Source organism: Chiroxiphia lanceolata, chromosome 2, assembly GCF_009829145.1.
Source record: "Chiroxiphia lanceolata isolate bChiLan1 chromosome 2, bChiLan1.pri, whole genome shotgun sequence".
NCBI classification, from domain to species: Eukaryota; Metazoa; Chordata; class Aves; order Passeriformes; family Pipridae; genus Chiroxiphia; species Chiroxiphia lanceolata.
Genome location: NC_045638.1, coordinates 102,000,354 through 102,014,212, shown reverse-complemented (window position 1 = coordinate 102,014,212; position 13,859 = coordinate 102,000,354). Strand labels below are relative to the sequence as shown.

The 13,859-nt window shown below is 35.5% G+C and overlaps 1 protein-coding gene across 1 annotated transcript; it reads right to left on the bottom strand.

Annotated features, from left to right (window-relative positions):
* Positions 1–1,584: 1,584 nt before the first annotated feature.
* LOC116782924 (T-cell receptor-associated transmembrane adapter 1) lies at positions 1,585–13,266 on the bottom strand. The gene is made up of 6 exons (XM_032680025.1): positions 13,155–13,266; positions 7,858–7,968; positions 6,269–6,305; positions 5,059–5,120; positions 3,696–3,754; positions 1,585–2,526 (listed from the first exon to the last, which is right to left on the bottom strand). The coding sequence occupies exons 2-6, from the start codon at positions 7,958–7,960 to the stop codon at positions 2,248–2,250; spliced, it is 540 nt and encodes a 179-aa protein (XP_032535916.1). The 5' UTR covers positions 7,961–7,968; positions 13,155–13,266; the 3' UTR covers positions 1,585–2,247.
* Positions 13,267–13,859: the final 593 nt, after the last annotated feature.

The window sequence follows — 13,859 nt, the reverse complement described above, 5'->3', positions numbered from 1 at the left end:
ATGTGACAACATTAAAAGTGCCTTTGAAACAGTTGATAAACCACTAAAGATTATCCTGAAGTAGAGTGTCTGTGAGCAACAGTCAGTCATTTAATGGAAGCAGTGATTAAATGTGGAGAGGAAGGATATATTGGAGGAGAATATTTACAAGAATGCCCTGCTCTATCAACAAGGTACATTGCAAGGGAAAGCAGCTGATGAAAATTAGCGTAAATGCATAGCTGGACTAAACAATGAAGACTGAGATAGAGGAAACTAGATTTACCTAAATCCCATGAGGTGGACTTACTGCTACATTTACACTCAATGAGAGAAGTGTGTACTTCATTTCTGTTAAACTGATGATCAGATTGAAATGGCAGGTTGAGTTTAGTTAATTTGTGTAAGTTCTTTAACTTGTGAATTTAAGGCATAATCAAGAGTTGCATCTCACCGATGCGTTAAAACACTTTATGTGAATATTTTACATATTATTGTTATTCAAACTATTTTGATGTGAGTCTGAGCAAGCATATGTTGAGATGTGTATTATTACTTATTTAGTTCCTACTATGGAAAAAAAATAACTCCTTCCAATCTAATCAAATTAAGTGAATGCTTTGTGCACTGATATTTAGCTTTAGATATTTGGCTTTGGATTTGTCTTTCTCCTTTCCCCCACAGGACCTTAGGGCCATCGTTTAATCTGCTTCTGCATTAAAGTGGTTTTTGTAGATTCTTCAACACCACTTGTTTCTGCCTATCCAGTGGTAGCTGGGCTAAGACTGTGATAACACAGTTACTTTCATTCCAAGTCTGCCTTTTTTCTGGGATGTAACAGCGAAACATACTGCGTTGGTTCCAGCACACAAAAGGAAATGCTAGCACAAGATTGGCAATGACACTGGGGCAGCTTTGGCTGCAGGGCTTGGCCCTTTCCTTTTGGTTTTGCATAGAAGTTAGAGCTTGTTATGTAAGACCCTTAACTATGAACAAAACTGAATGTTAACCAGGCTGTCAAAGAACTTATTTCTTTTATATTGATTTTGTTTTATACTGATTTTCTTCTTCATAAATGTGTCTCATTGCTGGATGTGTCCATCCACTTCTGCTTTTAGAAGAGGTGTTGGGCCTTTTGTTTGTTTTGTTTGTTTGTTTTCAGGACCTGAAACACTTGCAGAGTTCTGTATGTGCTTGAGAGTTGGAAGCTCCTTGACATGGTGCTCTGTGTGGATGTTAAAGGCACTAGTATCCTTTATTTTTGAGAAGACAGAACTGTCTGACACCTAGAGGTAGGCATATTACATCAACCTGCCTCACTGTTTTCTGCTAAAACTACTTAATGACTCCTAGAATATAAAATGAGATCCCCACTCTATAAAACTTACCATTTAATGAGTTTAAAGTCTTAAGATGAATGTGCACACAGTAAGTGAATTGTTTGGGGAAATGAAAAGCTCTTTCTGCTTTTGTAAGAATAGCAATGTAAAACCCAATAGGAATGTAAACATAACATAGCGTATTAGAAGGAAGAAATCCTCACTAGGAGATTTATTTTTACAGATAATTTGATAATATCTTTGTGGACTCTTGAATACAGTTGGATACAATATTGCATTTAGTAGAGGAGTAGAGATTTGAGACTAATTGTGGTATTGCTAAGGGAAACTGAAGATATATAAAGATACTGTTAAATCTTGTGAAATGTACAATTACTACTTTAAACAAACTGTTAAATTATTCTCCAATTATCTTTAGATAGATTGCGTTATTACCATAAATCAGTCACAGCAGGAAAGTACACAATGTGGAACAGCAGATTAGTTTTTAACTGGTAAAACAACTAAATCACCAAGTGTGCAAGCATGAAAAAAATTTCCTTTCAGAAGTATTGATAAAACCTATATAGAATAGTTGTACTCTGCTAGAGCTCTACAGACCATTAGTGGGTCTTTTGGGAATGTTTGAAAGCTGGTTGTTTAAAACATAGGATTAATTTTTACTGGGATCGATACCACGTGAATGCTGAAATACCAGATTCCACAACTCTTTCAAATTGTCCTCAGAAGGGCAGATCCTTCAAAGTGGCAGTCTAGACCTATACTTATTTCTTGTTTAGTCCTTAAATATACTTGGAAGACACTTTGGAACACTTACCCATTTTAAATCATTGTTTGGTACGACAGTTTGACAGTTTGACAGTCTCTAGTCATTCACTGTTCCTCCAGAATGAAAAAGCACATCTCACTTTATGATTACATTTTTGGTTCAGGAAGCCACTTCAGATATTCTCTCCTTTTGCTTATGAATCAAGCCCATTAACCTGATGGGATCATCATGAATGGCTTCTACTTTTGCTGTGTTTTCAGCAGCCAGCTGCTCACTATTGAGGTAAATGCTCGCTTTGGAAGCCATCATGGTGGGGTTAGATGATCTTTCTTCTTCATCTTCCTCTAATGAAGGATCTTTCTTTCTCCTTGGTTTTCTGCGTTTTCCCTTGACACTGTGATCAAGCGAGGCATAACACATTTGACTGGCAGACTCCACCTGAAAGGAAATTCACTTTAACATTCAGTAGTTATCCTTGCTTTAAAATTATACGTAAGGCTATGAGTATGTCTACACTGTAATCATAATAGTGGCTGAAATATGCCCAAGCTAGCTGTAAAACAAGCCATTAAAAGTACAAAAGATTAAGACATGGGAGCCTAGAAAACATATCAACATAATCTAATGGTAAATGGCTCATAGTGACAATAAGGAAAAATTCTTCAAGGTATCATAGGAAAGATTCTCATTGGGAAGAAGGGTAGGTTATGAAATCAGTCCAAGTTCTTTGGGATGCAAGATATGATTAGATCTGTTTTTCTTCTCACTTTTGTTTAGTTAGAATCCAGTTGTTAGCAATATGATTCATAGGCTTTGCCTCTGCAGAATACCAAAGTTGGATGATTCTCATCCGTATAGATGATCTCATTTCCAGTGCAAAATGTATGTCTTTTGTATCTTTTTCCTGCTTCTCTGTTTTTCAAACCAAATTGTCAATGACTATTGACATTGGAATTTTCATAGATTATTCTGTTTCCATGAAGTTAATGAAAACAAATGTCTAGATTAGAAAAGATATTTTTACCTGCTGGAAATATCCTGAGAGAGAGGCTGGAAATTGATCCTAGTGAAATGCATGGAACACAGGAAATTGATGCTGGGAATGCTTCAACTACAGGCAAATTTCAGTTGAAGCTTGAATGCTCTTAGGTATCTCAACAAAATACAAATCAATAGAAAACAGTTGTTTTCTATTTTCAAGTGTTAAGGCATATAGATTTTGTGCTGGACAGGAGAGAGCCACTCAAATTCATGAGTATCATGTGATACAACTTGTGTTTTCAGTTGATATCAAAAATAAATAAAATTAATTCTTTTCGTAAGCCATGGTAGTAGATGCAGATTTAGTTCAACCTGATCTGCATGCCTGTGACAGAACTTTATGATGCCACATGCGTGGACTGGAGCTGTCCATAATTTTCCTCCTTCTGCATTAATGATTCAGATTGAAGAGTCAAGTCTGTGCTGAAATACCTTGGTGAACTGAAACAATAATGCATGGTAATCTTTGTGATAGTGTCAAGATTTTTGTCATGGGATAAGCACAGGAACTCTGAGACAGACCACGTCACCCTAATTCAGAAACGTAAAATTAAAATTAAAAATACCTGTGGCTGGTTAACTGGCCTTTGAGGTTGGGACTTCATCTGCTCATAACAACATTCTTCTGTAACTTATCAAAGTAGAAAAATGTTTTAGTTATTAAGTTATATTACTGAGTCTTAAAAGGTCAGATCAGCAGATCCTCTCCATTACAGAACTCACTTCTCCCAGTTTTCTTTGGTAGAAGTTTGTTTTGTTTTGAAATCACACACAGATCTCTCCCTCTAGGTATAGACAGGCAAATAGCTAAGAAATTCAGACACATACTGTGGAAATGAAAATCATTTTCTGTTCATGGGTGGGAGGTTTCTCATTATTCACTAAGTGGGCATCATTTTAGAGTGCTAGGAAGACTTCTTGCAATTTAAGGGTAACCACATATTGATGTATTTTTCAGCATAGGCAGCCTTTCTTTGGCTGAGAAAGGGGCTGTGGCTTGCAGCAGCTGGTGATTAAATTCTATTCCTGAATTTACTTCCACTTTTCTGTAAATTTGGTGCAAGTTATTTTCTTGTTTCATGTCTCATTTTAGCCATCAGTAAAGCAGATTACTTCCTTACATTTTTCAGACTTTTACAATGTCAATCCATTTGAGTGTTGACTTAGATAAATTTATGCAAACCGTGTATGAAAGAGTTTGGTTTGTTTTTTTTAATTTTTTTCCCTGCAGCTCAGTACTTTAGTTTTGCTTAACCCCAAATAAGGCTTGCAAAAAAGTTATGTTCATATTACTTAAATACTGCTTTAACACCATAAGCGCTTCAAGAGACATAGTCTCAGCATATCTAGCTCTAGCTGCAGTTATGTGATATTACTGCCTTTATTATGGTATCTCTCTGCCAAGGATTATCAACTTCAGCACAGTAAAGCAAAGCAAAGCTGTCTGCCCAACACTCAGCCACTGGACTTCAGCATATTTGTCAATGTTGCTGATGATCTTTGGATAGCTACAGCAGAGAACTGGTATATGTTTGTTTCTGCCTGTTTCTGTGGGAACATTGGCTTTGGACCATGAGTAATGTGTGGTTTAGATTGCTTTAACATGCATGGATCAAGCTGTTTTTTCAATTGGTGCAGCTTTACATATATACAAGCTCTTTGTTTTGAGATACTTGGCTTAACTGGACCATTTGAACCATAAAAAATAAAATTCAGTATGAAATCTGTTCTTACAAATAGTAATGTAGTATGATGGTTTGCATTTCTATCCCAAGTAGGTGGTAATATTTTTAATTATACTAATGATTGAAAAGATGTGAATTCTCAAGCTTGGCATTTGAGAAATGCAAAATATGTTGGTCAGTCAGTTTTTAATCTTATATTTATTATAGCCACTGAATAGACACATGTTCCTAAAATAAATCTTACCTAAAATATCTTGACTGAGATTGCCATAAACTGGGTAATCTTCTGTGGGATAGTCATCATAGCTACAGGGGGAATGGAAAAATACTTTTAATTCACAGAATATGCTTTATTTAGGACCCCACTATTCTACTCTAATAAACATTTAATGCACATGTACCAATATCCAGATTGTGTATGTGTGTGTGTGTGTATATATATATATATATATCCATAGCAGATTGTATGTGATCTAATAAACAAGACCAAATATACTGGAGGGGGCAATGGCAATGTGAATATTCTGAAGAGAGATTTGTTATCTAGCCAATAATTGAACTCTTCTTTCCTGTAGCTTAGGTAAGTAAAAAGCTTATCTCCAGACTAGTAAGCTACTGTTTCATGTAGGTCTAGAAATATTAATGATCACTGAAAGGAACCCAGTTCACGTCCTCTGAGACCACTCTGCAATACAAACTAAAGCACTGCATGTGTCTTTTGGGTTGGTGTTCTTAAAAGGTCCACAGTCTCATGTCAACACAAACAGAGAAGACCAAAGCACATTTCAGCTTTGGATTTTTAATGATATGCTGTGTTTCATTACCTGGTGTTCCTTGAAAATGTTTCTGAGTCTGTAAAATGGGAATTGTTAGTGGGAAGCACTTTTTTCTATTGCATCCCTATACTGTGTCTCATCAAGGGAATGAAGCCATGCTATCTAACACCGCTTCTTCAGTGGTATTTTTCAGCTAAACAGGGAGTAACAGACAGAGACTTCCCAACTTCTGTTTCATTGCTTTAGGGCATCATTTGTAAAAGATGGTTATGAAATGTAAATACATACATAATTTATTACTCCAGAAGTATTAACTATCAGACTATAATTTATCATTGTTTTCTGAGAGTTCTTTTAAATTATTATGGGATTTTGAGGTTAAGTGACAGTAAATGGTGGTTTAGTTCAGTATCTTGCACTCCCTTCAACAGACAAAATTATAGTATTAGCATGAAATTATTTCACTGTTGATAAAAAGACTGCAGGATGTACCTCCCACATGAATTTTTTTTCTGGTTTTCTTTGGAAAACTTTTTTCCACAGCCATTCTCTCCAACATTTCCAGGCAGACTGCAAGAGATATTGAATTATCCTCTACGTCATCCCTCCAAAGCCATCTGTCATTATTTATTGCTTATTTCACCCTTGACAGAAAGAAAATTTTTTTATCCAACTTACCTTGGATTGTTCTCTTCGTAGTCTTTATGCATTTTAGCTGGAAAATTTGTTAAAAAAAAAAAAAAAAAAAAAAAAAGAAGTTAAGAGAAAATGAAATGTGTTATTTTAGAACGCTTCAGATAATTGTCTCAGCGGGCATGCTTTTGATTTCAGTTTAGAGAACACAACTGAAAGTTCTGGCTCTTCAGTCGTCCCTGTACTTTTCTCAAATACTTTTGTCTAATTCAAGAAATGTTTGTGTTAACACCCTGTGCTGTGGCTGCAAAGTCTACATTAGGTTACAATATCCCAAAAATGTATTTATAACGCATGTTTTCTTCCTCCACCTTCTATGTCTACCTCGTCTCTTTCTCTGTCTAGGCAGGTGCTTATATTACAAAGTGAAGGTGTATTTATTTTACTAGTTCTTGTATCTCTGAAAGATATCTTGTGATCCACACAGATGAAGAAAATGAAGCAGAGAGGCGATGGCTACAAAAGTTTATTATTAGAGCTGGATTCATAACTCAGAAATGCCTGACTTTCTATCCTCTGCTTACCACAGTAAGCTCTGATTCCATGAGCAGTGCAGCATCAGGCAATCCAACCTAAACCTTGGTCAAGGTTAGTTTTGTAAATGACTGTGATTTTTAACTCATGGAAATATCTGCCTACTGGCCCTAAAATACAGAATAAACCTAAAGAGCCTAACCCATACCCCTCCCCCCACCCATCCAAAAACGCTCCAGCAGCTCTTTTAATATCCTGATTCTCTTACACTTGGTGAATTCAGTTTATAAGCACAGGCCTGCTGTTTATGTAGATTGTTTATGTATGTGTATTTAGTGTAGTTGAAGCCACCAATGTTTGCCTGTCCATCCATACATGTATAGCACAGGTACAGTTTTCCCTGTGTTAAGGGAATGGTGAGGATTGTACAACTTCCTAACAACAGAATTGTATGCATAGGAGAGGTTCCACTGGCATAATTAATTCTGTCAAAAAAGTCATAGATAATTTCAACCAAAACCGGAGTATGACCGTAGTCACCTTCTAACATAAACAAATTAGTTTCTTATTGAGAGTTCCATTAGAATCCCATGATGAAAAGCAATTAGAATATTTTTCCAAAATACACAGATTAAGCATAAAATATATAGGAAATCAGAAATTCTAATGAGCATTAAAGAATTTGGGGAGGAGCTACTTAAAATAATTTTCAAATTGAGGGATAAATAATAAACAATTATGTGAAAAGTACACTTAAAAGAATAAAATTACAAGTATTAAAAATATACTTTTAAAATAAAAATTTAGTCAGAACTAAATTCTTCACCTTGTACATGTTCTGTTGGCTTGTCTTCAGAGAATGGGCTTGAGTGGCTGTTTCTGGCAGTGGATTGTGCAGTTAGCAATCATTCTGCAATCGTACCTGACTCTCCTAAAATTTTTTAAAACTCACGTGGTCTCTACTAGAATCATTCTTGCCAAAGGAAAACTGTTCAAACTAATCAATTTGTTGGCTTGAAATCTCTGAGCAGTGATGACTTTCTCTACAGACAATTTAAATATTGAAACTCCATTCCTTACAAAGAGACAATGTTTCTTACCTCTCTTCTTTTTCAAATAGTGTAAAATGTTCAGTGTCAATGAAACAATGAGAGCCAAACTCAGGAAGGCCAAAACTCCCCAGACAGAAAAATGGCAGCTCATTTCTGTAACTGAAGGAAAATAATTTTATCATTTGTGTTGTCTAATAGTTTCACCATATTCTTTGTGCTTGGTTGATTTTCGCTTTCTGTAATTGAAGCTGCTATTTTGTTGTTTACTCTGTGACAGCCATTGCCATACAAGCTAAATAATTAATATCAAAACCAGATGCTAAATAATAAGAAAGCAAGATCAATAAGCTGTTAGCAGAACTACTGTTTCATAGGAATTCTGCCAAAGGCTGGGCTGTTGGTTTGCCTGTAAGATACAGTAAAAATCATAAATTCATAAGGAAAAAAGTCATTTTACTGAATAGCTTTGAAATTAATTCTGTCATAGTCTTTAACTTACTCTTTGCAGTAAATTTTTGGCTAAATTCTAGAGTTCATTAGTGTAGTTCTGAATTCAGTCAAAACAAATTCACTGGAAATATCTCTGAATAATAGCTAAGACCATAAGGTTTTAAAACTCCCTGCAGAAAAATATCAAAAGTTGGTTGCTTTCTTACATTGTCTTCTTGCTATTAAAACCCCTTACTTGTACTCATTTTCTTGCTTGAGAAAGCGGTGATAAAGGATAAGCAGCAGATGGGAATCAGTGAATGCCCCAGAAGTTCTGCAGAGAAAAGCCCAAACAGCTCTTGGAAAATCACCCTGTAAGAGGTGGGTCAATTTAATTGAACAAAGTTTCTTTTTGTACTGAACTTGCCTCTCCTTGGAGTCCTGTTTAGAAGCACAGGGAAGAACTCCCATGCACTGAATCTATTTTGTCATCTAATTAATTCTTCGATCAATCTAGCTCATACAAATTTTCCATCACAAACCATGCTGAAGAAAATAGTTTATTTGTGACAGTCTAATGGCCAGAATTTTCAGCATTGCAGCAAATGGCCAGTGAAACCCTCCTTGACAGAGGAAACACTGAGCCAAATACACGAGTGAAAGGAGCTTACAATTAGTGTCTTTGCTTTCCCCCTGAGGCATGTCTCATGTTCTACTAGATTTGGAGTGTTTGAAATAAAACCTGGTGCCCAAAACTAATGATCTCTGCTGCATAAAAAAGTCTAGCTGGAGCAGAGCAGTCAAAGGGAGGGATTGGATGATACTGATCCTTAACGCGCTCAGTTGTTTTGGACGTACATGGATTCTTTCAGGAGGCTGACATTTTGTTTGCTTCTTAAAGGAAATCTGAGGCAAAGGAGTACAGGAATACACATTTCCGTGTTGCTGGCCAGGGATGGGTGCAATGCATTTGCTCCTGCTGAGGACACAGAGCTTTGTTCCTTGGCTTGACCAGCTCCAGCTCATCTTAAGAACTTCTCCTTACCGGTTTTGTTCCCTCATTATGCTGTTGCAAAAGCTATTTTAGATTTGTTTTACTTCAAGCCCCAGATATTTTTATGATGATGAAACAAGATAAGATAAACCTCGGTAGTAAAAAGTCACAAATCACATGGGCTTCTAGGACGCAGGTTTCAGATTTCTCTTTTAAAAGGAACAAAACAGAGCAACTAAGCTGTGACTTTCTGACAGATTTGTAACTGGTGTTTCCACCTGGTACTTCCAGTGGCCATTTATCCTTCCTTTTAAACTAAACATCTAGTTTTCATTCCTTTCTTTTCTCCCACTCAAGTTCTCCCAAAGGCACTTGAGGGCTCTCCATCACTGCAATACTCCTTTTCATGTTGAGAAGCACTTTTTTGCAGTGAGATACAGATATTCATGAGGAGTAACACCACCTCCATGAAGCAGCTATATATTTTTCCAGTTTTTCAGAGAAGAAATTAAAAGAAAGGGAGGTCCTACGTTGAGAAGATGTTATCAAGATACATCAAGAATCAGCATTGTTTAGAACCTGCTTACTCTACAATTAGTCACTCAACATTTGCATCCTTTGTGCAAAACTACTAGTCCAAAACTACAAGTCTGTCAAAGGCAAGAAATTTCAGGTCTGAATGTTGTGCCTAAATAATCATTCATCCTTCGTTCTTCTCCTGTCCTTTTTTTCTTTTGCGATGTAATTATTTTCCATTTTTCTTATGTTCATTCTCTATTTCTTTTCCTACAAACTCTTTTACCAGGGAGCAAAAGCAGTGAGAAGGGAAGCACGTGTAACTGTAATAGAAGGCACAAGCCTATGATTCATTAGAATAAAAACACTGAGCAGATACCTAAAGTGCAGTTCCAATCTAAGGTTGTTCCTTTAATATGGTACACAGTGGTGTAATTTATCTTTCTTATTTAGGAGTCCTATTTTTCCCTATTTTTCAGATGTTTCCAGGGTAGGAGAACTCATAGTTTCAATTTGAATGTTTTCAGTCCTTAACTGGAGTGGAGGAGGAAACCCATTTTTTGATGACAAATATTATCTTCCCGTTTCAGCTTCTGATCTAAATGGGAATTATCATCTGGAGAAGACTAAAGTTTGGAAAAAACTGTTTCTCTTTTCAGTTTTCAGTTTTAACTTCTACAGTATTTGAGCAATCCCACTTCTCTGGAACTTTAAAACATTCTAGGAAAACAAAAGACATGAAACTTTGGTTTCTAATAAAACATATCAATGTTTTAAATCTCAAAATTATAGTTCTTTCTGATTTAGAAAACTTTATGGGTGTGGGGAGACTAAGAAAACAACATTTAAATTTCTTCCTAGATGAACACTGCTTAGTTTATTTTTGAATTTATTTTCCACAACTCTGAGTCAAACATCTTCTTCTGTTGTAGTAAAATGTATACAAACATATGCATGATTTCAATAGCTTTTTTTTTTTTAACTTTTTCTCTTTGCGATACAAGCTATTTGATTTTCAGACAAGACTGCTTATATTGTGGAAACAACAGCAGTTTTAATTTACCCTATAAAACCATAGTAAAGACCTTGATCAGAGACATAATTGTGCAGTTCTGAGCATTTTATGCCATTTTAATATCAGTTTCAAGTAACCTTACCATCCAGATATAAAATATGAGAAATTTTGATTTTATATCTTCGCTTTACAGATATACAACTCCCAGGTGTTCTTGTTCTTATAGTTGTTGCCAATATGCTAGTTATTTACATTTATAACTGAATTATTTGAATAGTAACTAGTTTGACAGCAGCAGCAGTAGAAGGAAAGCTGAATAACTGTGAAGGACTGTTTGTTTCCACAGATAACTACACTGCTGTCCCTATATGTATAACAGCAGATGCAACCTGTCACAGTTAACTGGTTGTGCTAAAGACAAAAGTAAGATAAGGAGACTGTGGATGGTGAGTGAGAAATAAGCAGAAAGAGAAGTCTATGACTAATTACATTCCATTCTGAAAATAATGTCTTTTTATTTATTCTATTCTGAAAATAGTGTCTTCTGTTCTATTCTCTAATTCTCATTCACGTAATCTACTCTCAGATGTAGCAAAAGCGGATTGTTATTTTTTGCATAGTATATAGTTATTCCAAAGAACTCATGCAACTGTGTTCAGGGGCATTCTCACTCAAGCCATCAATTTGAATATTTTAAAAAGTGTTGTTTTCTGCAGAAAACAGTCATATAGAAAAATTATTCCTTTGGGAATAGTACACTATGATTCTAATAGGATAAGCTCAAATCCCATCAGGGTTTTCTCCAATAATCTGTAATGAGAAAAGGTAAGAGTGGTGGTATTTCGTTATAAGAAATAATATTGAAGCTATTCTTAAAGTATTGTGCCGCTCTGTGAAAGAAAAAAATCATATAGCCAAAGGTTTTATAAGAGGGACAACAATTCTTGGTTTTTTTGTTAGAAGAATTTGGGATGTGTGAGTGGGGAAGTAGTATATTAATGACTATAAAGATTACAGTATTTGGAAAAACTAATATTGGAATTTTTCTAGTATTACTGATATACTCCTATGCTGCTGTTCTTCCATTTCTATTTGGAAAGCAGGTTAAACTTGGAGTTGCATCCAAATAGAACATCTACTTTAGGTAATTTACTTCATTTGAATGATGTTTTTACTTTTCTGACTTTAGGGATGGGGTCACTCACCTCCTTTTAGTACATTTTACATTGCTATAAACTGAAGGTACCATATTCACACCACAAAATACGAGCAAGCAGACAACTCTCTGAATACATAGTTAAATGTACTTTTTCTCTCTTTTAAATCTGTTGACAATTTTCTCCATCAACAAAGGCAAGAATGGTAATAAATAGAATGTTGGTTATTTGTTCTTTGGTTTTCTCTTTGCAGGGTTCATTATACTGTAACTGGAGGGGTGTGAGGGGGGGAAAAGCAAACAAAAAACCCTAACCAAATAAACAAAAGTCTCCAAAACATTCAAATCTTTCCTAGATGAATTTCTGCAGTTCAGTTTAATGCAACTCAAAGGAATGGACATAATCATGTACTTACCTTTGAGGAAAGGGGCCAGTTTTAACAATTCATGTTACACGTTTGTCCTCTTAACAACAGAGGAATAGGTAGCAGGAGTACTACATTTCATTCTTTCTTGCTCTAAGGTATTTTGTTTAGAGAATCCATCACAGAGGATAACAGAAGGATAGCATACTTCTACCAGGTTTTTGTATGGAAAAGGAATGTGAGGTGAGGAATATAGATACCATCCAGCTGCACATGCCATCTATGGTATCAATTCATCATTCATAGAAGCAGATTAATCACTACTAGATTTAAGATGATGATGTGGAACACAAAATGGTTTGTTTCCTGTTGGTTTTGTCTGCAAATTTGTCAAAGATGAGATAAAACTGTCTTTCCCCCTCCTTCTAATTAAGTGTTGATATAAATAATATTTTTTACTAATGACCCTTAGAAAAAAAAAATTAAGAGACTGATGAACATTAAATTAGTGTTAAAGATGCTTCCACCTGTATGAGCTTTTAATATAAGATTAATTCCCTGGAAAAGATTCCTTAAACTGCAATTAATTAGTGCATAACTAATTGCTTTATAAAATATCAACTTCATACTTTAGAAGGGAAACAGTGCATTGTAAAATAAGAAGGCCTACAGTACAGTAAGCACTTTCAGCAAAAAACTAATGCCAATGCTTAGTCTTCATTAACAAGCCTTAATTAATGAAGGTTTAAGATGTTATTAATAATTTTAATTTAAAACCTTGAGCAACCCTCTTACAAGACTGGTAATCTGCCGTAACGTTGTTTTACTGCTCTTTTGTTTACAATTTTATAACTAAAAGATAGGGCTTACCTGTTTTTGTAGGTTCTAGGAGCACTCCCCTCCCCTTTGTCCAACAGGAAATCAAGTTATGTTCACAGATCTTGGATGCTCTTTTGTTTTGGACCTGGCAGCATCGATCTGCCTCTAGAGTTGCCGTCAACCTTAAAGGCCTTCACTCTTTTTTTTGCCTTCTTTCTTACAAACAGGAAATGTGGTTTGGGCTTTTGCAAGCTCATTGGCAAACTCACAGTCTCCTTCAGTGTTTACCTCTAAGAGAGAATTAAAATATTTATGTGTGCACTTGTATTTATTATCCACCTGTCTTGCCACAGAAGAATGTCTACAGGACTGTTAGTTCCATTTATGTGATACAAACTTACTTTTCTAATATTCGTATGATACCCATACTTTAAGTCTTCCCTGTTTTGGTGTTGTGTTGAATTCAACAAAGGTATTTAAATACCTCCTAAACTAAATTACGGAAATATTTTACCTAGTAGTGCTATGGGACTCTTCATCTCTTGAGGTTTCTGGACCAAGTCTGAAGATGCACTGCTGAGAGCCTACAGTTCAGCTAAGACAAGAATCAGAGGCACGATGAAGAAATTATAACATCGCCAGCTCTTGAAGGTCAGGTTAGAATAACATAATATGGTCCCTCCATTCTTTAAATTCTATTAATCTGGGCCCACGATCCAGTTCCGTTCTGAAAAGAAAGGGTAAATCAACATGTGG

Coding starts and splice junctions, on each gene's coding strand:
- LOC116782924 (XM_032680025.1), bottom strand. CDS start 7,960: ATGAGCTGCCATTTTTCTGTCTGGGGAGTTTTGGCCTTCCTGAGTTTG. Junction 6,306..7,857: donor CTATTTGAAAAAGAAGAGAG/GTAAGAAACATT, acceptor CAAATTTTCCAG/CTAAAATGCATAAAGACTAC. Junction 2,527..3,695: donor GGCCAGTTAACCAGCCACAG/GTATTTTTAATT, acceptor ATTTCCTTTCAG/GTGGAGTCTGCCAGTCAAAT.